Here is a 23,988-nt window from a genome sequence, read left to right as displayed (position 1 = left end):
AGAAAGAAGAAATGAGGTGCCAACTTCAGAAAACAGAAAGTGGGCCAGTCTGAAATACAAAATTTTGTAAAGAAGAATAACGTGAAAGAAACCTAGAAAGGTAGACTGGGGTGGGCTTTGAAGGGTTCTGAAGGCCCAGCTGAGGAGTTTGAGTTTTACTATAGAGGTGATAGGGAGTCACTGAGATTTCTTAATCAAAGAAGTGACATGGTCAGAGTTGTGTTAACTTAGGAAGACTATTTTGTTAGCCATTTGGAGGATAGATTGGAGAGATGAGAAACTCAAAACAGGAAGAGCAATTAGAAGGTTATTGCAACAGTCCAGGGGAAATGCTAGCAGGATCTGAACAAGAGACATGAGGGAAGTCATGGAGAAGAAGAAAGATCGTGGAAAGATCGAGTGAGTAGTTGAGAAGACCAAAGTCATCATCCGTGTCTTCTTTGTCCCCGCCTACCTTCATTCTTCTTTCCTTCTTTCCCCTCCTCTCTTTCTCTCTTCTGCCTCCTCCATTCCCTACTCCACCTTCTCAGAAGGATCCCATTTGACAAATAAGAGAAGTTTACTTCCAATACAGAGATGCCAGGCAGGAGAAGGAGAGGGAAAACTCATAGCAAGTCATGGTACTCTCCAAGGTTCAACTAATAGCAGTAAGACTGGCAAAGGCAATCTGTTCTCTTCATTATCTTGGCCAATAAGGAGCCCCAAAACAAGCATTTATTGAGCACTTACTATGTGCCAGGCATTGGGCTAAACACCGAAGATAGAAAGAAAGATAAAAGCAATGTCTTTGCCTTCAAGGAGATTGCCTTCTAATGGGGGCGACAACATGTAAATAATGATATACACACAAGATATATTCAGTGTCAATGTAAGGCAATCTCAAATGAAAGGGGCTAGGAGGGGCAGAGACCGGGAAAGGTCCCTTGAAGAAAGTCAGATTGGAGCTGAGGACAGTCTATTATATTCCCTCCCCTTTTCTACACTACCTCAATAAATGCGAGATCTTTACCCAATGACCAACACATTGACATGCTACTGGCAGAACTAGATGACGTCGGTATTGACATTTCTGTGATAAATGAAATCAGAAAATACAAGGAAGCTGGAGCTAAGTGGAAGGATGACTCACTGATCTTTTTAGAAGAGGCAAATAAAAGAGTCGGTAGAGTTGATTTTATTATATACTCAAAAACAGTAAGAAGTGTAATTTCATGGGAGACTTGATTAGCACATCTTGCAATACTTGTGATGTGCATAAGCAAAATCACCATGAAACTAATTACCACTTACATACCAATATCTGTTGCATAGGATGAAAATATAGAGAAATTCTTCAAAAAAGTTGACAAAATCTTCTAAACCAAATTAACATACACCTTTTTTTCAATATATACTTAATGCTTGGTAATTTCAGTGTGAAGATGAACATAAAGAAGAATGGTGAAAATTATGTTGGAAAACATGATAAGAAATGAAAGAAGCTAAAACATCATAGACTTCAGGAACTTCACACTTTTATGTAATGAATAATTCAAGGAGAATCAGAAGCTACTAAGATATGGTAAGCAACATAAAAATGAAATTCATTTCAGGAAGTGAATTAACCACAGAATAAGTGAATTTGAGAATTGGAAGGGACCCAAGCCATTATAAAAAGGAATCTCGACCATGACATCCCTGACAAGTGGTCATGCATCCCCTGCTTGAAGACCAACAATAAGAGAAAACCTACCACACCCCAAGGTAACCACTTCTACTTCTGGAGAGCTCTGATTGTTAGGAATTATTCCTGACATCAAGTCTGTTTTCCTTTTTGCAATTTTCACACATTGCCCCCATTCTGCCCCTTGGGGGCAAACAGAACAAGTCTAATCAATTTCCCTCCCCCCCTTCCTCCCTTCCCCCCCCCACTTAATAGTCCCAATTCCTTCAACTGATCTTTATGTAAAATAGACTCAAGGACCTTCAGCATCCCGATTGTCCTCTTCCAGACCCTTTCCAGTTTATCAATGTCCTTTTTAAAACTATGGTGCCCATAACTTAACACAAAGCTCCAGATGTTGTCTGACTAGGGCAGAGTACAGAGGAACTATCATTTCCTTCTTCTTGGAAGATACGCCCCTCCTAACACAGCTCAAGATTGTAATAGCTTTTCTTGGCACCCACATCAAATGCCTGACTCATGGGTGTTAGCAGTTTGATAAAAATCAGAGATTTTTTTCAGACAAAATGTTTTCTAACTATGCCATTCTGTACTTGTGAATTTGATTTTCTGAACACAAGTGTAAGACTCTACATTTATCCCTATGGGATTTCTTCCCATTAAATTCAGCCCAATGCTCTAGCCCAGGGTTCAGCAAACCACAGCCCATGTACCAAATCTGCCCTGACACCAGTTTAAAAAATTTATATGTTCTTATTGGCATCTTCTGTTTTTTACATTATCATAGTTATCCCCCAGCATCCCTCTCCCTCCTAGAGAGCTATCCCATATAGCAAATACTTTTTAAAGATCAATAAAAATGGTGGGGGTGGGGGAAATCAGCACAACTGAGCAATTGAATAAATCTTCAAACATGTGCAATATATAACACCTATGGACCTGACACATCCACAAAGGGGCGGATAGGGGGTATTCTCTTACAATTCTTAATTCAAGATGTTACATGAATTTTGTTAATTCACTTCTGATGTGTGTATGTGGGTGTTTCTTTCCATTTACATTGTTGTAGTCATGGATATTGTTTTCTTGACTCTGCATACTTCAGTCTTCATCAGTTCATGTAGATCTTTCCATGATTCTCTGTATTCATCACATATCATCATTTTTACAGCACACTAATGTTCCATTGCATGCATGTACCACAATTTTTTATCCATTGCCAGTCGATGGACATCTACTTTTTTTCCAATTCTTTGCTATCACAAAAAGTGCTGCTACAAATATTTTAGTGTATATGGGGACTTTCTTCTTATCAGTGGTTTCCTTGGGGTATAAGCCTAGTAATGAAGTTTTGGGTTCAAAGGGTATGGACATTTTAGTTCAGTTGCAACTATGAGTGGGATGGATTGCTTAACTGACCCTTATATTCAGTAGTGATGAATGGGTGACTCACCAGCCTTGCTTTTCTCAGACCCCTTTGAATGTTCATTTTTTGGCTGTTCAACAAGATTTTCATCCCATTTTTGATGTGTAGCTACTGAGCAAAAAGCCATACACCCATGTCAGTAATGACAATTGGTGAGAGATTAAAATTCAATTTAAGTTCTCTTTCCCCCTCCTTCCCCCCACCCCCGCCAGAATGTTCCAGTGAACATATCCTAGAACAAGGGTTTGCAACATTTTTTTTATGTCATAGACTACATGGACCATATTCCTGCCAGCCCCCCCTCCCGACAATCTGGTAAAGCCTGTGAACCCTTTCTCAGAATAATGTTATAAAATGTATAACATAAAATATACAGGATTGCAAAGGAAATCATTTATATTGAAATCTATTTATCCAAATATATGGCCCCCAGTTTGAGACCCCCTAACCCAAATAAGTTACTAATTTGGTGGTGTTTCTGACCATGGGATCCTATCAAAAGCATCATATGAAATTAGAAATCAGTGCCAACACTACAAACATGAAATTTTGGATTGGAATCAGCTGGCAAATTGATTGTTTTGGTAGATGTAGATGACAAGATCTGGTGAGTTAAAATTGGCAGTTACAATGTCCCAAGCCAAAAAAAATACATTTTTTTTGGAAAACTGAAAATAAGGCATTATCACATACGTTCCCCTTTGTATTAAACAAAAAAGTCAAGTCACAACAGGCAGTAAGTCTGTTTTGACCCTTGATTCATCATGAATTTAATCTTTAACTATACCATCAATTCTAAGGCATGATAGGAAGGATACTTCCATATCTTTCGGACCTATGATTTCTATCAGTACAGATACTCCCTTCATTGACATAGATTGAGACTCCTTTTTGACTCAGTAGATGGTCTCTGAGAGTTGCCATGGTCAAAACATTAATTATCCTGTCTCCAATTTGGTGATTAGATTCCTCCAACTTAGGCAGGCTGGTCCTCCACACTATCTGCATCCAGGTCTGAACTCAAACACTCTCCAGTATGGTAAGACCTACCAAAGGGGGCCCCATCAACAAGGCCTTAAAGAATTTAGGTCACCTCCACCCTACGATGAGGCATCACAGCAAGACTTTAGTGAAGGAATGATAATAAGGTAGCAGGAATCCCAATAATAATAAAATTCTGCCTTACATCTGTACCATGCTTTTAATTTTTGAAAGTATTTTCCCACTGGCCATTCCTTTCACTCTGCCCAAGACAAGCCCAGAAAGTACTTCCTATCAGCCTGGGGTTTAGAGTCCATACCAGGCAGATATAGTCAGAAATCAATATCCTCAGAGAGTGAAATGTTAGACACTAGAAGTGGACTAAAGGTGGGGGGCGGGCTTTCCAAGGAGAGCCTGTAGTGTAAAAATGTATCCTACAGCGCCTTATCTGTCTTGTCAGGCATATCGATATATTAAAAAAAATGTAACCTTTCAGCCCATGAAAGTACTTACAAACTGAAGTAAAACTTTCATTTCTGCCTAAAGAACAGAACCGGATAAAGCCATCACATTCACTGAAATGTAAAGGATTCTGACCTGTGCAGTTGTATTTATAATGGAATTCTGAAAACAGGAGATGAAGAAACATTCTTTAGGCCTGTTCATATCTGTGCCCCCACACACAAGCTTATTTTTTGGAAGTACTGAATCCATCTTACCTTTTTCCCGTGATTTTTGGTGTTTATTCCTACAATTTATACATTCACCAGCTTTTGAGGTATCAGAGGAGTCTGAGAATATGCTATCTCCTGCATCTGTACCTTTGAAAATAATTAAAAAATTAAAGCTGTATCACACAGGGGCAGAGATCTGGAAAGGGCCTCAGAGGCATCTAGCCCAGCCCCTTTATTTTATGGATGAGAAAGCTAAGGCTCAGGCATGCTACTCTCCCAAAGTCACTACAATAGCAAACCTCAGAGGCAGGATTTGAACTCAGGTCCTCTGACTCTAGAGCCAATGTTCTTTCTACTGTACCACACCGACCTCCTCAAGGAGATTTATTTTTCTGAATTATATATATGCAAAAAAAATTCTGGGAAGAGATTTCCTAATAGTAAAAATTAAGAATTAGACATCAGAGATAAAAACTTTACAACCGTATGTTACTAAGGCAGACTGCCTATCATCTGACTTATATGGTACAGAAAGGAGAAAACCAGACTACTCACTTGAATGAATCATCTACTGACTATGGAATGGAATACTAACTATGCTAGGTGGCACAGTGGATAGAGCACCACCTGGAGTCAGGAAGACTTGAGTTCCAATTTGACTTCAGACACTCACTAGCTGTGTAAGGCACTACACCCTGTTTGCCTCAGTTTCCTCATCTATAAAATGAGCTGGAGAAGGAAATGGTAAACCACTCCAGTATCTTTGCCAAGAAAACCCCAGATGGGGTCAAGAGTAGGACACAACTGACATGATTGAACAACCAAAACTGAATGTGGAAAGGTTTTTTTAAGTTGTTGGATTGATGGGAAGCCCCTGAGATGTGTCATTTGTGCTTCTAAATAATCTCTTACAAAGTTTTTCCCCCTAAAACATGTATTGCCAGATTGACATCAGGGTTATATACACATTGCCTAGGTACAATGTGTCCCAAAAGTCTTAGTGCAGCTTAAACTATATTAAGACCTTGGGGACACCTATATTTGTAAAGAAATGAAATGAATGGAAAAGAGGAGAAGAGAAGAAAGAACAGGAGGAGACCAGAAGGAAGGAGAGGGAAAGGAAGAGGAAAGGCAAACATGGCTAGGTGGCTCAGTATAGCCCTTAGGGCTGTTGTTAGGATAAAATGGGATGATACTTGTAAAACATTTCATAAACTTTAAAGCACTATATCAATGTTATCTATTACTAAGATGGAGGAACATGGGGGAGGATGGAGGAACTAGAAGAAGATAGAGAACTAAAGCATTTTCATTATTTGTCCCGTATCAATTTGTTTGGATCTGCTTTGTCAAAGGCTAAGGGTTTGGGTTAAGATTCTACTCCTTTTTTGTAAATGTAAAATTGATAGTTTATGATTTTTAAATGCACATAGATGTTTCTATGCCTCATCTTACTCCATAAGTGCTATTTTTGGGCAAAGGAGCCAGCAAACTGAAATACACAACAGAAACATATGAAGTCTTGAAAGGGTCTCACCATTCTGAGCAAAGCAAAAATCACTCTGCTGGAGGCATTTCTACTTACAGTAAGTGGAATCAGATATATTAAGATTCATCGCTTTTTCTTGAATGATGACTGAAAACCTCCCACATTTGGATTTTCTGGAGTCATTTTTTTTCTCCTTTTTTTGGTTCCTAAAAAGGTAGATAAAAGCCCACAGACTTTTAGTAAACTGTTTGTAATCATTATAGGGAAAGTATTGGTTAGATTGTAAACTGCCTATTTTGCTTTCCACTTCATTGTGGAAAACTGGAGGAGTGGAATTCTCCATATCTCTGTCCTGCCAACTCTACTCCCAATTTAGTAATTCAACAAGAGATTGTACCCTATGGCATTTGACTTTCTAGAAAAATATTTGTCATACATCTAAAACCCTCTACAATGCTCCACAGAGGTAATAACATCACAACAAAAAGGAAGGAAGGAAGGAGAGAAAGAAAGAGAAAGGAGGAAAGAAGGAAGGAAAGAAAAAAGACTCTATAGACAAACCTAGAATTTTAAAATTAGGATTTTAATTTTATATACTTTTAGGAGTTAAAACTTGTATAAGTTGAAGGACTGGTACATGCACCAGGATTATACAGGCCCTCACGAACCATCAATTCCTTACAATCCATAGACATTAGCAGAAAAAAAAGAGACTGACAGAGAGGGAGGGGTGTGTGTGTGTGTGTGTGTGTGTGTGTGTGTGTGTGTGTGTGTGTGTGTTTAAATTAGGTTAGAAATGCACTCCCAAGGATTTAGAAGTAATTGTACAGTGGTTACTTATGATTTCAAAAAGCCACTGGAGGGCACTAGACAGAAGAAGAAATCACATGTGAAAAAATAACTGCCCTACCATTCTCAACCCTCCTAGATGGGAGAATTAAGGTCTTGTTCTCACCCCAACTCTTCCCCAGGAATAGTAATTACTTAGTCCAATCTCTGACCCAACCCCAGAGATGTAGAGCTCCTGTATGCAATCCAAAGGGACTGTACACTCATTCTGTACCATCCCTGGTCTTTCTTAGGGACCTTCTGTGGTTCACTGGTACTGCCTGAGTTGGACTGGGTTGTTAGCCAACTGGCCACTAAGGATGGGGTTATCAAACTGTCAGACTCTTCCATTCTCCTTTGTGAATTCTTGTTCATCTTAAATTAACTGAGAATCATCCCCCCTTTTAGTACCTAGCTCAAACACCACCTTTCTGATCCCCAACTACAAGTGGCCTTCTTCCCTCACTACCGTCTGCTTAACAACCCTATACTTATTTGTGTGTATTCTCTTGATATTTATTCTGTACATACTCATACATGTTCTTATTGTGGTTGTCAGTCTCCCTCATTAGAACTTAAGATTCTTGAGAATAGGAATTATTCAATTCTTTGTCATTTGAATCCCCAGTGTCTGCCACATAAAGGGCACTTAATAGATGCCTGTAATTGATTAATTGATCGATTGGATTGGATTGCCCATGGAGGAAAGCACTGACTATGAAAGCACAAAGAATGGATGGATTATGGGGCAAGAAGCTTGGAGATAGACTACAGAACCAACTTGAGAGGAAAGGAACTGAAGACATCCAGTTGGTCTGACATCTTAGGTCCCCTCGTAACCAGGTCCTGACCTATTTTTTTTAATCTTAAATTATTAATGCCTTTTAGAGAAATGTTTTCCTTCTTTCTTTCTTCCTTCTCATTTCCTCTTTTCCTTTTCTCTTCTTTTTTATGCCAGAATCATTCCCCTCCCCCAAACACCCTATTTCCCAGCCATTGAACCGTCCTATATAACAAAGAAAAACATTTAAGCAAAACAACACAGACATAGTGACTATGTCTGACAGCACAGATTACATTCAACATGTGTAGATCCTCACCTGTCTTAGTCTCCTGGCTAGGATGATAATACAGAAAGGCATGAGGTAATGAGGAGGCCTCAGATAGCAAAAGGGCTGAGGACTGAATTCCCTGGTCAGGCTGTGTAACAAGGTAGGATGAAGCTGAGATAGATTATCATTTGCCTACTCTTTTGGTAATTCCCTCCCTCTAATACCAGACCCTTTCCCTGCCCTCAGAAAATTCTTTCCCCCTGAGTCACTTGTTTTCATGCTCTTCATTCTCTGTCTCCACCTCCTTCCTTTTGGGCATTTGAACATACTCTTCTTAAAGGAGAAAAGGCTGGGAAACACGGAACTGAGGCCAGTCCAACAGACAACCTGTCTCTCCATCCTCTGAGACAAGGCACGGCCAACAATCTGACTCTTTCATTTTAACATCAAATATAATATTCCTACTTGGGGAAAATGAGGTTTTTCAATATCAACAGATATGTCTTTAATATCTACTATAACTTCAAAACTAGTGTTCTCTGTTTCCCCAAGTTCACATCAGAAGTGATGGAGAAGGATAATAGAATTGAATGTATAACCTGAAATTAACTCGCAAATATCTTGAAAACAGCATTATCAGCACAGTTTTGCATTAGACCAGACCTGCACAACTTGGCAGTAGGTAGCGGCCAAAATTAAAACAAGCTAAACTTCCTCAGGCCTCAGATAGGTTAGGCTAGAGACAGACTGATGATAGTTGGTTGCTGCGGGGTCACATGACAAACTGGAGCATGCGCAGTGGCAACCCTACATTTTTCACAGATGGCTCAAAATCCTTTGGCAAGGCCTGTATTAGACCATATCCCATCAGAAAAATCTAATCTTTTATGACTGAGTAAGGCATTGTAAGTTGAGTGACTATGAGGCTATACTCTATTTTGACTTTGTTAAGGAATTCTCCCCCCAGATATATTTACCAGTTACTGGAGAAAATAGTATCAGTGCTACAGCGATGATAAATTAGGGTTTAACTTGCAGCATAAGAAATTGGGTTCTGACATGGGAAGTTCCTGATGGAATAGGTTTTGTAGTTCTTATCATCCAAAATTTTTGGAATGGGTTATTAAGGCAAATTATAGAAAAATACTAAACTTGGAGTTGATCGATCAATTAATCAAGCATTTACTAAGTTTTATTGTGTGCTAACCCCTGTGCTTGGTACTGGGGGTTTAAACGTAAAGAATGAAATGATTCCTACACGCAAGAGGCTCACATTTGAATGGGGGAAATGACAGGTACACATACATAAGTAAATATATATGGCACAAACACAAAACCACAAATATTTAGAAAGCAGTATGATATAAGACTCTGGGAGAGAAGGCACTTGCATCTGAGGGGGCGGGGCAGGAAGAAAGGTCCCATGCAGAAGAATGTGTGGCTTCACGAGGCAGAGGTAAGAAAGAAATGCTTTGAAACAGGAGATAGTATTATATAGGAACAGAGAGAACGCCCGTTTGGCTGGATGCAAGGAACAGGATTGAGGAAAATGTCCAGTGAGGCTGGAAAGACAGGTTAGGGCCAGACTGTACAGGCCCTAGTGGATAGAGAGCACTGGACATGAAGCCAGGAAGCCCTGAGTTCACATCCAGCCTCAGACACTTCCTAGTCATAAGACTCTGAGCAAGTCTCTGCCTGCCTCAGTTTTCTCATCTGTAAAATGGAGATGATAATAATAGCACCTACTTCCCAGGGTTGTTGTGAGGATAAAATGGGATGTTTATAAAGTGCTTTACAAACATTAAAGTGCTATATTAATGCTAGCTATTATTAGTGTGGTGGTAATGATGATGATGATGATTTTCACTTTAAAAGTCAAACCACTTTGGCAGCTCAATCCCTCTTAATTCCAGTGCCTTCCCTCTGTTAATGATTTCTATACATCCTGCATATAGCTTGCTTTGTATATATTTGTTTGCATGTTGTCTCCTTCATTAGATTGTAAACTCCTTGAGGGCAAGGGCTATCATTTCCTCTCTTTTTTTGTATCCCCAACACTTAGCATAGTGCCTAATGCCTAGTCGCTTAGTGTTTATTGATTGATTGGCAGCAATATGGAGGCTGGGCTGGAGGGAGGAGGGATCCAAGATGGAGATCTGTGGCAGTAGGAGGCTACTGCAATGATTCTGGTGTGAGGTGATAACCAAGGAGAGAGTTCTGCAAGGGGAGAGAAGAGGGTCACATTTGAGAGGTAATATGAAGGCAGAAATGGTAATACCCAGAAAATGATTGGATGTGGAGGGTGAGGAGTCCAGGATGATGATGAGGTTATGAACCTGGGAGAACAGAATGGGGGATGGGGGGTCCTCAGGCAAAGGAAGGAGATTTTGGAGAAGGGCTGGGGAAGACAGGTTCAGATTCTGGCCTCAAGTCTCAACATTTATAATCTCTTGACTCTCTGCAAGTGACTTCATTTCCCAAAGCATTGGTTTTCTTATTTGCAAAAGAAGGATGACAATGCTTGTAGTAACTACCCCCATAGGGTTTGTTGTGGGGAAAGCCTAAAATACTAGAGTGATAGCAACTGTTATTATGATTGCTTCTGGCCTTAATAGATACATTCATTAGGTCCTATCTTGCTAGGATGGTTGAAATAGGGTTCCACCTGAGTGCAGGAGAGTACCTCCAAGGTCACCTCCTGCCCCAAGATGCTATGATACAAAATATTCATTCAAAACTTGTGTTTCTGAAAAGTTAGATTTCATCAAAGTTACAGATTCTGGTTTCTTTCTGATAGGATGATAGTAGTTCTGGTTGTTGAATCTGTTTTTTAGCTTTTAATGTCCATTCCCCTTCCCCTGAGAGAGAGAGAGAGAGAGAGAGAGAGAGAGAGAGAGAGAGAGAGAGAGAGTTAGTTCAGTTTAAAAATTAGAACTAACCTGAGGTCTCTGTCCCAACCCTGGTCCTTCTTCAGCAATAAATACTCTGTATGGTTGGAACTAGGAATTTGGAAAAGAAACAGTCATATGTCTCACTGAATATCTAACTAAAGCATCAAAGAAATATCCAAACTATATTTATGGGTGATAAAGTATATCCTCAAACAAATCTGAATCAAATGAGTCTCTTCATTAAATAAAAAGATAAGGTGACTGAGTGAACAGGTATTATTAATACTAATATTCAAAAGTAGGACTCAGCTGATTCCTGTCAAGGTGACTTTGAGTAAAGGGCCACCCCAGATGACACATGGCTGTTTTTAGCCCAGTAACCACCCTGCCACTTTTTAGAGGAAGTAGCTCAATAGGAAGCTCGTGACATTAGCAGCCCATTCCAGGGTTGGAATGTTTTCTAACAGGAATCTTCAGTCTTTCAAACCTGGTCACATGCCTCAACCCTGACATTTCATTGGACAATTAGACTAAACTTTGGTATTAGTCCATGATGCATCATTAATTAGGTTTCAGGAGGCGTGCCTGCCTTGGTGGAAGACCCACACAAACAATAATGAACCCACACATTATAATAATTTGATTGCCCTAATACATATTTCTAGAATGACAAGAAGGACAACTTTAACTTAGAAACACAGAGCCTTTCATTTTAAAATTACAGCTTTTGACCCATGTTCTCTCTGGAATCATCTCCATATTGGCCAGCATCGACCCTTATTTCACAGAAATGGGAAAGAAAATTTGAACTATGATGTTCAAGGCCCATTGTTCAAATGGCTGAGTTGACAATAGAACTTCAGGCTTGACACCTTGAGATTTATTCTATTTGCTATTGCACAACTCCCTCCTCTTTGATGATTCATGGGCCAAGCCCTTACCTTTCAGGGAGTTCATGATTAGAGTGCCAATCTTGTCTCAATATAGATTGTTTAATGGACTCCAAGCTTCCAGGATCATCGTCAGACTCCAGAGAAGAGAAGGCCCTCTGCACACCAAAGCAAAATACATTGGTTTTAAGGACACTGACTCATTCCCACTGCTTCATGCCTTTTTTTTCTGAGTAATACTGACTCATGTGAATTCATAGGATCATAGGATTTAGCTCTGGGAGGCACCTTAGAGCTCCTCTAATACAACCCCCTAATTTTACAGGTGAGGAAACTGAGGCCCAGAAACGCAAAATGACTTGCTCAATACCAATATGGCTAGTTAAGTAGCCTGTGATTACTGATAAATGGAAGTGGAAGGAAAGAGAATAAGCATTTATATCATACCTACTTTGTGGCAGTCATTGATCTTTACAAAAACTCTATAAGGTAGGTGATGTCTACTATCCTCATCATATAAGTAAGGAAACTGAGACAAACTCAGATTGTTATTTGCCCAGAGTTGCATAACTAATAAGTTCTGAGGCCTAATTTGAACTCAGGTTTTCCTAACTCAAGGCCCAGTTCTCTATCCACTGTACCACCTAGAAATTCCAACATACTGTCTTGAATCAAAATCATCCATCCTGAAGAAGTATGGCAGGTAGGCTCTGCCAAGTTTTAAATGTCTTTACCACTGTCAGATCTACCACTTCTGTTAAACTCTGACATTTGACTTTTTGGAAAAAGTCTCAGCAAGGCCAGGAACCTCCATTCAAGTCCAACTCTAATGCCTTATGGGGGCACCCAGAGTAGGTCCTGTAGTATTCTTGAAGGTCAGGCCAGCAGACCACAAACTCTTATAGGTCTTGTCCAACTGTAAAGTTTGTACCTTCAGGACTTGGGTCAGACTGCCAACTATGAAGCATGCTAGCTAAGCACAGAAAGATTTATCACTAGAGGGTTAGCTGCCAGGTGATGAATATTTTTGATAAGAAAATCAAACTCAAGAATTCTCTAATGCAGCAAAGAATCAGTGACTTTTTCGACAGGAATATTGCCTCCAACCATATGGTGATAGGTGCCTTTCATCAATCAAATAATCAAGTAATTTATTAGATGCTCACTATATGCTCAGTGTTGGGGATACAAAGAAAGGCAAAATCAGTGCCTGTCCTCAATGAGCTCACACTCTAATGGGAAGAGTTTGAGTTTTATTAGAAGCTTATGTTATCCATGACTGCCTATCCTGTATAATTTTCATCCATGTCCTCCCTTCCCACAGGGTATCCATCCACCATATTAGGGGCCTTCATCAAATTCTCTTGAGTTCATGAGGATACCAATGGAGCATGTGGGCTGGTTTTTTTAAATTGTCCCGCCCTTGTGCCTCATGACCAACCCATCTTTTTAACTAACATCTTTCTTTGATGACATCCTTTAAATGACTTCTATCAAATTCCTTGTTTGTCATGATTTGCTGCTTGTTCATACCCACCATTTCCTCTCCACTGCCTTTTGAGTAATTCTCAATTTTAATTCTTCAGAGATTTTAACAACTCCTTGCTTGCAGTCACATAACACCCCTGGAAGAATATTGGCATTAAAAATGGGATCTTTAAAAGAACTCTGCAATTTCTCAAAAGAAATCCAACCTATTTTCCTCCTCCTGTTAAATCCTGGGCCCAGATCATTATCTGTTTGCAGTGTCTCTCCAAGATATAGATACTTAAAGATTTGCCTTGAAACTGCATATCACAATCTAGATAATAGGTATTCTTCATCCATTTGGTTTTTTTCCTATGTGGTTAGTCCAAATTCTTTAAAGTAATTATGGCTGTCATCTGGGAAGCTCTTCAGTGTTCTGGGATTGTTGCAATCAGCTCAATATCATCCACAATGATATCTGGAGGACTTCACCATCTCTACGGACTCTCTCTTTGATATGAATTCCCAATGGATCTCCTCAATGACAATTGAAGACATATTTGACCCAACTGTTTTCTGTATCACTTGATACTAATGATCAGGAGGATATCAAACAGGGGATCCCCACTATGTTTTTATACGCAACATTACACAGGTAAATGTTATAATATGGTGAGAGAGTTTGCATGGGACATACTTTGTTGAAAAAGAGCCTTGAAAGCAATGTTTTACTTTTTTATAGTCAGAAAGCTATAAACATGGAGAGATCTTGTATTGTCTATACCTTGGAATGAAGCCTAGAATAGTGGATAGCTTTGGAATGGCTGGCATTGTATTGAAACCCTGCCTCCAATGCTTATTGCTTATAAATAGTGACTTTAGACAAGTCATTTAACCTTTCCTCATCTGGAAAATGAGGAGGTAGAACTAGATAATCTTTGAGATTCTTTCTAGTCCTAGACCTACGATCCTTTCAATCAATTGCAACTTGGTAAAGATGCGTTTGCAATACAATATCTCTTGCAAAAATCTACTTGGTGCCTTCTAATCCCCTCATTCAAGATGTCTTCAATGCATGTGTAGGTTATTCTCATAAAAATATTACATGGATGGGAAAATATATTTTTATTCTTTTAGCTTTGTAATCATTTGATTTTTGTTCTTAAAAAAGGCAATGATCTGACTACACAGAGATGGCTAATTCAGGAATGACACTCACTTTGAGGAACAAGTCACATCTATTTGTTAAAATAGAAACAATTTCCATTTATTGTGATGTTAGATATTGTCCAACATCTCTCAGGTCTTCTCTCAAATAAAGTTTTCATCACGTATAGATGGGAAGGTTCTGTGTAGTACACAAATGTTCAGTTTCTCTGATTCCCTACATCTGAGCCATTTTTTTCAAAACATTTGTCACCAGGCTCACCTATACACAAATATAAAAACATACTAAATTTGGAAGATATTATCTCCTTCAGCTTAGAATTTCTCTACCTCCTCATCATCTATGACAGATGCTGGTGTAAAAGCTGAAATGATTTTCATGAGGGAGGGGTCTTTTCTCCAAATATTGATCATGAACACAGCAAAATGTTGTGACCTAAGGTAACCAAATATCCCATGGCATGATATTTCTTGACCTCCAAATGAACTATCTTGATTTCCTGACTTTAGATTCAATTTGGGGAAAGGTAAAAGAAGCACAATTAGTCTAAGACTCTTCTGATTACTCCTCAAGTGAGGCTGGTGATAGTAGCTGCCATGTCTCCTGGGAGATGACCAGGAAGCTATACCTTGGATGGAGATGAGAGCCCATCCATTCCTATCTTGTGACTCTTGTCCATGTCCTCCCCAAAGTTCAAAATAGAGGGTCCACACAGTGTGCCAGAGGCCTTCCTTGCTTTCTCCCAACATCTCAAAGTGTAGAAGAGCCCTTTGGTTGCCCACCTGCCATTCCTTGCTCTTACCAAATGACCAGTTCATCTTCTCTTCCTATCAGACAATCCTCTAATGACATCCTTTACTCCTTTTCATCTGTGGGATTTCTTGTTCACTATGTATTGTAGCCTGTTCACACTCACTGTACGCCTCTCTGTTTTCCTCTGTGTGATACTTATTTTATTAATTCTTTTTGAAGGCAGTAGTGTTCCATGTCTTGTTGCCATACATTGACACCAGTAAAATGTTACTATTGAAAAGATGGGCTTTTGCTTTCATGGGAAACTTGAGGTAATTAAAAGTTTTGCAATTTTCTGAAAGCAATCCAGCATGCTCTCCTCCTTTCCCCCTGCCCCATATTCTTCACTTATCCTGAGGCCCAATTCTCTGTACCATCTGTACCATCTTTTCCAAATACACACACATATTGTTGGACAAGTCAATTGGCATTCTTCATCCATTTGATCTTTTCTGTGTGGATGAACAGGTCAAACTTCTTTTAGTGATTAGAGATCTCTTTTAAGAGGCTCTGGAAAGTTCTGGGACCTGATGCAATGAGGACAATGTTATCTATAAACAGTACCATCTGGAGAACCTCACCATTCGCAAGGCATCCCTCTTTGACTTGGACTCTGTGCTGGATCTGCTCATCCCAGTGGCAAATACTTTTGATGAGCATACATCTCCATATCTTTTGACTCATCTGATGTTTATTATCAGAGGATAATTGAATAGGGTAACTTCTATTCTTCTAAAGAATCTCGAAATAATTTGATGCATGGATGGGAGACACCTTGTTGTAAAAGAGTCTGTAAGGATGCCTTTTTTTTTAACTGAATCAAATGCTTTGTAATCAACAAATGATAAGCACATTGGGATCTTCTATTCTCTCCATCTTTTAGTTAATAATGAAAGAATAAAAACATCATCCATTGTTGCATATCACTTTTGAATAAGACTTTTTGTTTCCCTACAAATTTCTTTTTTTATTTAATATTTTAGTTTTCAACATTGATTTCCACAAGATTTTGAGTTACAAATTTTCTCTCCATTTCTACCCTCCCCCCCCATTCCAAGATGTCATATATTCTGATTGCCTCGTTCCCCAGTCAGCCCTCTCTTCTGTCACCCCACTCCTCTCCCATCCCCTTTCCTCTTACTTTCTGGTAGGGCTAGATAGATTTCTATGCCCCATTCCCTGTATATCTTGTTTCCCAGCTGTATGCAAAAAACAACTTTTTTTTAAGCATCTCCTTTTAAAACTTTGAATGCCAAATTCTCTCCCCTCTTCCCTTCCCATCCACCCTCCCTAGGAAGGCAAGTAATTCAACATAGATCACACGTGTATCATTATGTAAAACACTTCCACAATGCTCATGTTGTGAAAGGCTAACTATATTTCTTTCCATCCTATCCTGTTCCCCTTTATTCAGTTTTCTCCCTTGACCCTGTCCCTTTTCAAAACTGTTTGCTTTTGATTACCTCCTCCCCCATCTGCCCTCCCTTCTATCATCCCCCCTTTTTTATCCCTTTCCCCTTACTTTCCTGTGGAGTAAGATACCCAACTGAGTGTGTATGTTATTCCCTCCTCAAGTTGAATCTGATGAGAGTAAGATTCACTCATTCCCCCTCACCTGCCCCCTCTTCCCTTCCAACAGAATTGCTTTTTCTTGCCATTTTTATGTGAGATAATTTACCCTATTCTATCTCTCCCTTTCTCCTTCTCTCAATATATTCCTCTCTCACCCCTTAAATTTATTTCATTTTTTAGATATCATCCTTTCATATTCAATTCATCCTGTGCCCTCTGTCTATATTCCCTTCAACCCCCCTAATACTGAGAAAGGTCTCATGAATTACACACATCATCTTTCCATATAAGAACGTAAACATAATAGTTCTACTTTAGTAAATCCCTTATAAATTCTCTTTCTTGTTTACCTTTTCATGCTTCTCTTGATTCTTGTCAAATTTTCTAATTCAGTCAAATTTTCTATTCAGCTCTGGTCCTTTCGTTGAGAAAGCTTGAAAGTCCTCTATTTTATTGAAAATCCATATTTTGCCTTGGAGCATTATACTCAGTTTTGCTGGGTAGGTGATTCCTGGTTTTAATCTTAGCTCCTTTGACCTCCAGAATATCATATTCCAAATCCTTTGATCCCTTAATGTAGAAGCTGCTAGATCTTGTGTTACTCTGTGTTTCCACAATATTCAAATTGTTTCTTTCTGGCTGCTTGCAGTATTTTCTCCTTGACCTGGAAACTCTGGAATTTGGTGACAATATTCCTAGGAGTTTTCTTTTTGGGATCTTTTTCAAGAGGCAATTCAGTGGATTCTTTCAATTTCTATTTTGCCCTCTGGTTCTAGAATATCAGGGCAGTTTTCCTTGATAATTTCTTGAAAGATGATATCTAGGGTTTTTTTTTGATCATGGCTTTCAGATAGTTCAATAATTTTAAAATTATCTCTCCTGGATCTATTTTCCAGGTCAGTGGTTTTTCCAACGAGATATTTCACATTGTCTAGCTTCCACTTGCTCCAATCTAATTTTTAAGGTGGTATTTTCTTCAGTGGTCTTTTGGACCTCCTTTTTCATTTGGCTAATTCTACCTTTCAAGGCATTCTTCTCCTCATTGGCTTTCTGGAGCTCTTTTGACATTTGGGTTAGTCTATTCTTTAAGGTGTTATTTTCTTCAGTATTTTTTTGGGTCTCTTTTAGCAAATTGTTGACTTGTTTTTCATGGTCTTCTTGCATCACTCTCATTTCTCATCCCAATTTTTCCTCTACTCCTCTTACTTGCTTTTCCAAATCCTTCTTGAGCCCTTCCATGGCCTGAGACCAATTCGTATTTTTCTTGGAGGCTTTTGATGTAGACTCTTTGGCTTTGTTGACTTCTTCTGGCTGTATGTTTAGGTCTTCTTTGTCACCAAAATAGGAATCTAGAGTTTGAGTTTGAGTCTGCATTTGAGTCTGAGTTCATTTTCACTGCCTGTTCATGTTCACAGCCAACTACTTGACCCTTGAGCTTTTTCCCAGGATATGACTGCTTGTAGAGAGTACTTTGTCCCAAGCTTTAGGGTCCAAGCACTGCTGTTTTCAGAGCTACTTCTACTCCATTGTCACTCCAGGCTCTGTCACCACAACGCTCCTCCTCCCCCAAGAACTGCCAACCAAGACTGCAATACAGATCCAAGCAAGGCACAGCAAGAGAATCTGCCTTTGTGCCCACAAAGTGCTCCTTTCACTCCCACTCTGATATGCTGCTAGATTCTTCCTACCATGTGAGCCAGGGTCTCGGGAAGCAGCTGATGCTGTAGCTCTGGAAGCAGCCTCAGGAGCTTCCTGCTGCCGCTGCCACTGCCACCGCTGCACCAGCTCCACCACCCCCAGGGCTGGTGATCAGACCACTCTGAACTCGACCCTGTAGTTTCCCTGTAATCTGCTCTTTGGCATTTGTTGGTTGAGAAGTCTGATAACTGCCACAGCTCACTGATTCATGGCCCCAAGGCCTGTTGTGGTCCACACTGGGCTGCACTCCACTCCCAGCACCATGCAATAGTGACCATCCCAGTGACCATCCAGGCTGTCCTGGGCTGGAGACCTCTTTCCCTCCGCTATTTTGTGGGTTCCGCAACTCTAGCATTTGCTCAGAGCCATTTTTTACAGGTGTTTGGAGGGATTTGGGGGAGAGCTTAAGCAAGTCCCTGCTTTCCAGCTGCCATCTTGGCTCCACCACCCCCCCCTACTAATTTCTTGAGGATGTTCTCAATTCATGTATATATGACTCATAAAAATGTTATGTAACTGGAAGAGGATAAGTGGGTAGTTGATCTCTAAATTGTCCTTTTATTTTAGTATTAATAAAGTTCAAGACTTCTTCCACACCTTTTGTGTCTTGTCCTTCCTTAGATACCTTGGGTATCAGTGCCTTGGCACCCTATAGACATTATCCAGTACAGATGCCTTTTCTATCTTTGTTCACTTTAGTGCCATTTTCTACCTCCTCTATGAGTATATTTGGGGCTGTGATGTTAGTGTCCATGTGAGATGGTTTCGCCATCCTTGTTGGAGAAAATAGCTTATTAAAACAATCTTTGTAAATCTTTTTCATTTGTCTTGTGTGTAGCCCTCCTTCCATTTTCACCCTTAAATCTCCTTGGGATGACTTTGCTTAGTTGGTTTTCTTGCCAACCTTTTTTCAACTGGCTTTACTCTTGACTGCTTCTGTTTCTTTGTGAGATGAAATCCTCATTCTTTATCTTTCTTTGTAAAATTTTATTCTATTTCTATTTTAACCCGGTGTTGTCTTGGCCAACCATCTCTCTCTGGAAAATAAAATGTTTTCTGAGAAGCTTTCTAGGACCTTCTAGTCTCCTTGTTGAGGCAATTCATTTATATTTTTTAAACTTCTGGATGAAATTCTTATCATCAGTTTCTATACGATTTCCGTTGTCCATTTCTCATTTTTATTGGACCTTTGTTGTTTAAGGTGATTTAAATTAGAACCCCGAGGGTTTTGTTCTCATTATTTCCCGTTGGTCCAGCTGATGGGAGAATGAACTGAGCTTTATGAAACTTATTTCTGAGATGTTAAAAAATGAAAAATTGTTAGCAATGGTTGACACAAGTCATCAAGCCTGCCTGTTACTTTCTAATGTCCTCATCACTAATACCAGAATGTCATCAATGCTTGTATTGGCTCATAGCCTAATTTTAGTGCCATGGAGCACTAAAAACACTTCATATCTATCCATTTGTCTACCTATCTATCCATCCATCTATCTATCCGCAAGCTCAGGAGGGAGGAGTTTGAGGCAGTGTGGTATGGTGGAAAAAGTGATGAATTTGAAATCAAATGACCTTGGTTCAAATCACAATTCTTTCACTTGCTTACATGTGTGGCCTTGAACAAGATACTGAGCACATCCTTGGCTTCTTTCCTCATCTATGAGTAAAATGAGAGAGATGAACTCAATGACATACAAAGTCCTTCCCAACTGTAAGACTATGATTCTATAACTCTATGACCCCTGAGGTCCCTTTTCCACTTTGGAATTATATGAATCTGTGACTAAATGATCTTAATTATACCAACTTCAAATTCACATTCCACAAAGCCAGTTGTAGTTACAGAGTCAATTTGGAGAGAAAGGAGTCAAAACAAACCCATGCCTTGAGAACAACCGCACTAACCAATCTCACTAACCAGTCTCCTACCATTAAATCTGATGAGAGCTTCACCGCCAGCTGATCTGTCTTCAGCCGAGACAGCATTACAAGTTCTTCCTTGGAAGCAAGCTTCGAAGCGTCTTCATCAAAAGCAGCATCTCTCTTAGGTAACCCTAGGTAGCTAATAGAAAAGCATTTGGAACTGTGTTACTGGTGGCTTCTGCAGAAAGCAGCAGTCAGTCCTTAATGGGCCCTGAGAGTCGAGCTCATCCTCTGCAGCCTCTGCCTTTGAACCTTCCTTCACTAACATCTCTACTTTATGGCTTCATGACTCCAGACTTCCCTGACAGGCAAGGAGATTCTAGTTCTCTTGATATATAAAGGTACTGGTCTGATGCTTCACTTCACTGAATTGGGGGATGAGACTCTCATTCCCACCAGACAAAGAAGATGCCAGAGTTTCCCTTGCAGAGGGAGGGAGAAGCCCTGGGTCCAGAACAAAATCCTGACTCTCATTCCTATGTGCCTTTCAAGTTTACAAAGTGCTTTCCTCCCAACACTAGAAAACAGGTAGTGAGGTTCAGAAGGATTGAAGGACTTGTTGAGGATCACATAACAATTAAATGTTATTAACCCAACCTCCCAGTGGTATTTCAAAGATAAAATGGCACGTAGTAGATGCTTGATAAATGTTTATTCAGTTTCCCTTTGCTTGTGACATTTCCAAGTTACAAATGGCTCAGGAAGACTATCCATGCCATCTTAAATTTATAACATATCAAACAAATTTACTTTGCCAGCTTGGACCCTCTTTGTATACTGGGGATATACTATTAGAGGAAGTGGGTCTCCATTTGAGCTCCTCTCAACCTCAGCACCTGAAGAACAAAATACTCACATCTGTGGGTAGAGTTCACAAAAGCAATCTTGTAAGGGAGTCTCCTGGATCTTTGCTGGAATGACTTCTTTCTTATTAATGATTGCATCCTTTTCCTTGAGAAAAGGGATGAGAGTGTTTGCTTGACCTTGTTTCCCAAGGTCAAGAAGTTTTATTTCATGCTCAGATTTTCCTGAAGGATCATACCCATTTTCTTGTATTGGGACCTGAAGAACAACAAAAAAATAGAAACTATTAGTCATGGATCAATAGACTATTCAAAGGTGGAAGGCTAAATAAATGAAACCAATCAGAGTACTCTAAATTTGGACTTTTTATGTGATGCAATCAGTGATTCTTAAGTGCTGACCAAACATCACACAACTTTTAAATTATAGTCCAAGACTGTATTGTTAAATATAAAGAGGAATGCTGACTTTAAGCCATTTTCTAGGCAATTTAGAAAATGAAAGTGGGTTGAGATTAAAATAAAAGGACAGTCTGAAAGACCAGAATCCTTAAAATGTAAAGAGCCCCAAAAGAAGACCTCCAGAATGTTGGGTATGTTCTCCATGGAGAATTGATGAGAAGACATGGACAAGAATCACACAAGATGAGAAGGAAGAGAGGGGTTGCTACCTGTGCTTGTGAAGGAAGTGCCCACATCAGTGCAATTACAGAGCCATTAAAGAAGTATCCAGATGATTCAAGACTTCTAATTCCAATTTAGACTAAAATTCTCAGATAATTGAAGCAAAAGGGTGGGGGAGGAAATGATGAAATAAGCAATTAAGTCACTCTAATTCTCCATTTCATTTTGCACGTATGGTTACATACATGTCTCAGGGAAAAGAACTGAGAAAATGAAAGATCAAAGGGAGATTCTTGGGAAATTACATTTCCCTCTGATCCTTTGTCTTGAGTAGCCAAGATTGACACATACACAGAGTGCCTCTGACAGGTTCTCCTCAATGGGAAAGTTGAGGATGTACTCTGCCCATGTGCCATTCTCCCCTACATAAGTTTGACTTGACTATAAAATTGTTTCTTCTAGGAAACTTCCACAAGAAAACTTGTCACTATTCTCTCTGAGTGGGGTTGGGAGGTAAGAATAGCTTTTCATTGGTATTTCTTTTGCATGAACTGGCTTTTGTCTCATACTAGTCATCCTAAACCCATGGGCTTTTTGAAGACAAACATTTGAAATAATTTCCAAGACCCCGAAATGGTTCTGTTTTAGGCACAATGATTTGTGGGATATTTGAAAGTTAAGATCTTATCATAAAGAAATAAAATAAGCTCTGGGAATTCCATGAATTAAGATCCTACAAAATATAAAGATAATTTTCTTAGTAGCAAATTATATAATAAATCGCTGAATTACCTCATTTGGGAGCGGACATAATACAAAGTCCAAGACATCCAGAGTATCAGAGGAACGTGGAAGAAAAGAACCGGATGTGCTTTCATCAATTTTTTCTCTGACATTTTCAAGGAGCATTTCAACCTTAAAAATTTCACCTTCAACTTTTCTAAACAAGAAAACAAATACTACATTTTATAATGTAATTAAATCTGATAAAACCTTAATATAATTAAATCTGATTTAAGTCTATGTATTGAGTATTCTAATTAATAAAAGTAGTTTATGAATATCACACAAGTTTTATCATAGTTCACATGGATGTTGCAAGTCTGTAGAAAGAAATTACAAATTAGTCCATACCCTGATTAGGACCCTATTTGAAGTTCTGTTGCAAAGTTCAGTCCTCACTCCACCCTCCACCACTTACTAACTAATAAGTCAATTAATCTTTCTGGGTCTCAATTGCTTAATTTGTAAAATGAGGATAATAATATCCTACCTACCTGAAGATAGAGAGCTGGATCAGATTCTTTGGATGATAACTCTAAGACCTATCATCCTCTAACAAATAATTTGTTAGCTTAAAACTATACCTTTATTACAAATGTCCATAATATAAAAATATTAAATTAACGTGGGTCCCTGACATGAAATGTAAAACTGAACAATTCACAAGTGTGAAATTGAAGCACCTTAGCTCTTACTGACATTAATGATAGTAAAGAACTAAAATAATCTTAGTTCAAATATCAAATAATGATGAAAACACAAGTTCCAAGATTCTATGTATGTGTGAGAGTGTGTGTGTGTGTGTGTATGTGTGTGTATATATACATATATATGTGTGTGCAAATAATATACACACATTTGTGTGTGTATATATGTGTGTGTGTGTGTGTGTGTGCTATATTTATTTCAGTTAATGTCAAATCGACAAATCTCAATCCTACTCATACTCCTATTTAGGAGCTATTGTTATTGTTGAGTTGTTTTAGTTATGTTTGACTCTTTGTGACCCCATTTAGGGTTTTCATGGCAAAGACATTGGAGCGGTTTGCCATTTCCTTCTGCAGCTCATTTTATAGATGAGGAAACAGAGGCAAACAAGCTTAAGTGATTTATGAGGAATAACCATTTGTTAACTTAGATGAGACTCTACCTTTTTATTACCGTTATTAGCTATTGTAAACAAAATTGAATGAGATGGAACTCTACCCTCAAATGCAAGATAAATGAAAGACAAATATACTTGTATGGTCCAAAAATTTTTTCT

The 23,988-nt window shown here is 39.1% G+C and overlaps 1 protein-coding gene across 1 annotated transcript in view; it reads right to left on the bottom strand.

The window, feature by feature from the left end:
- AKNAD1 (AKNA domain containing 1) overlaps window positions 1-23,988 on the bottom strand; it is a 45,264-nt gene that overhangs the window by 5,432 nt on the left and 15,844 nt on the right. The window contains exons 8-16 of the mRNA XM_036765764.1: window positions 22,734-22,881; window positions 21,371-21,576; window positions 20,521-20,653; window positions 11,946-12,052; window positions 11,053-11,112; window positions 6,330-6,439; window positions 4,790-4,891; window positions 4,584-4,694; window positions 3,117-3,197 (exon numbers count right to left, since the gene is read on the bottom strand). Coding sequence (XP_036621659.1) covers window positions 3,117-3,197; window positions 4,584-4,694; window positions 4,790-4,891; window positions 6,330-6,439; window positions 11,053-11,112; window positions 11,946-12,052; window positions 20,521-20,653; window positions 21,371-21,576; window positions 22,734-22,881 — 1,058 coding nt within the window. The remainder of the gene's footprint in view (window positions 1-3,116; window positions 3,198-4,583; window positions 4,695-4,789; window positions 4,892-6,329; window positions 6,440-11,052; window positions 11,113-11,945; window positions 12,053-20,520; window positions 20,654-21,370; window positions 21,577-22,733; window positions 22,882-23,988) is intronic.

The sequence above is a fragment of the Trichosurus vulpecula genome, chromosome 7 (assembly GCF_011100635.1).
Source record: "Trichosurus vulpecula isolate mTriVul1 chromosome 7, mTriVul1.pri, whole genome shotgun sequence".
Lineage (NCBI taxonomy): Eukaryota > Metazoa > Chordata > Mammalia > Diprotodontia > Phalangeridae > Trichosurus > Trichosurus vulpecula.
Note: the sequence above shows the minus strand (reverse complement) of the source record. Positions and strands in the feature narration are given on the sequence as shown.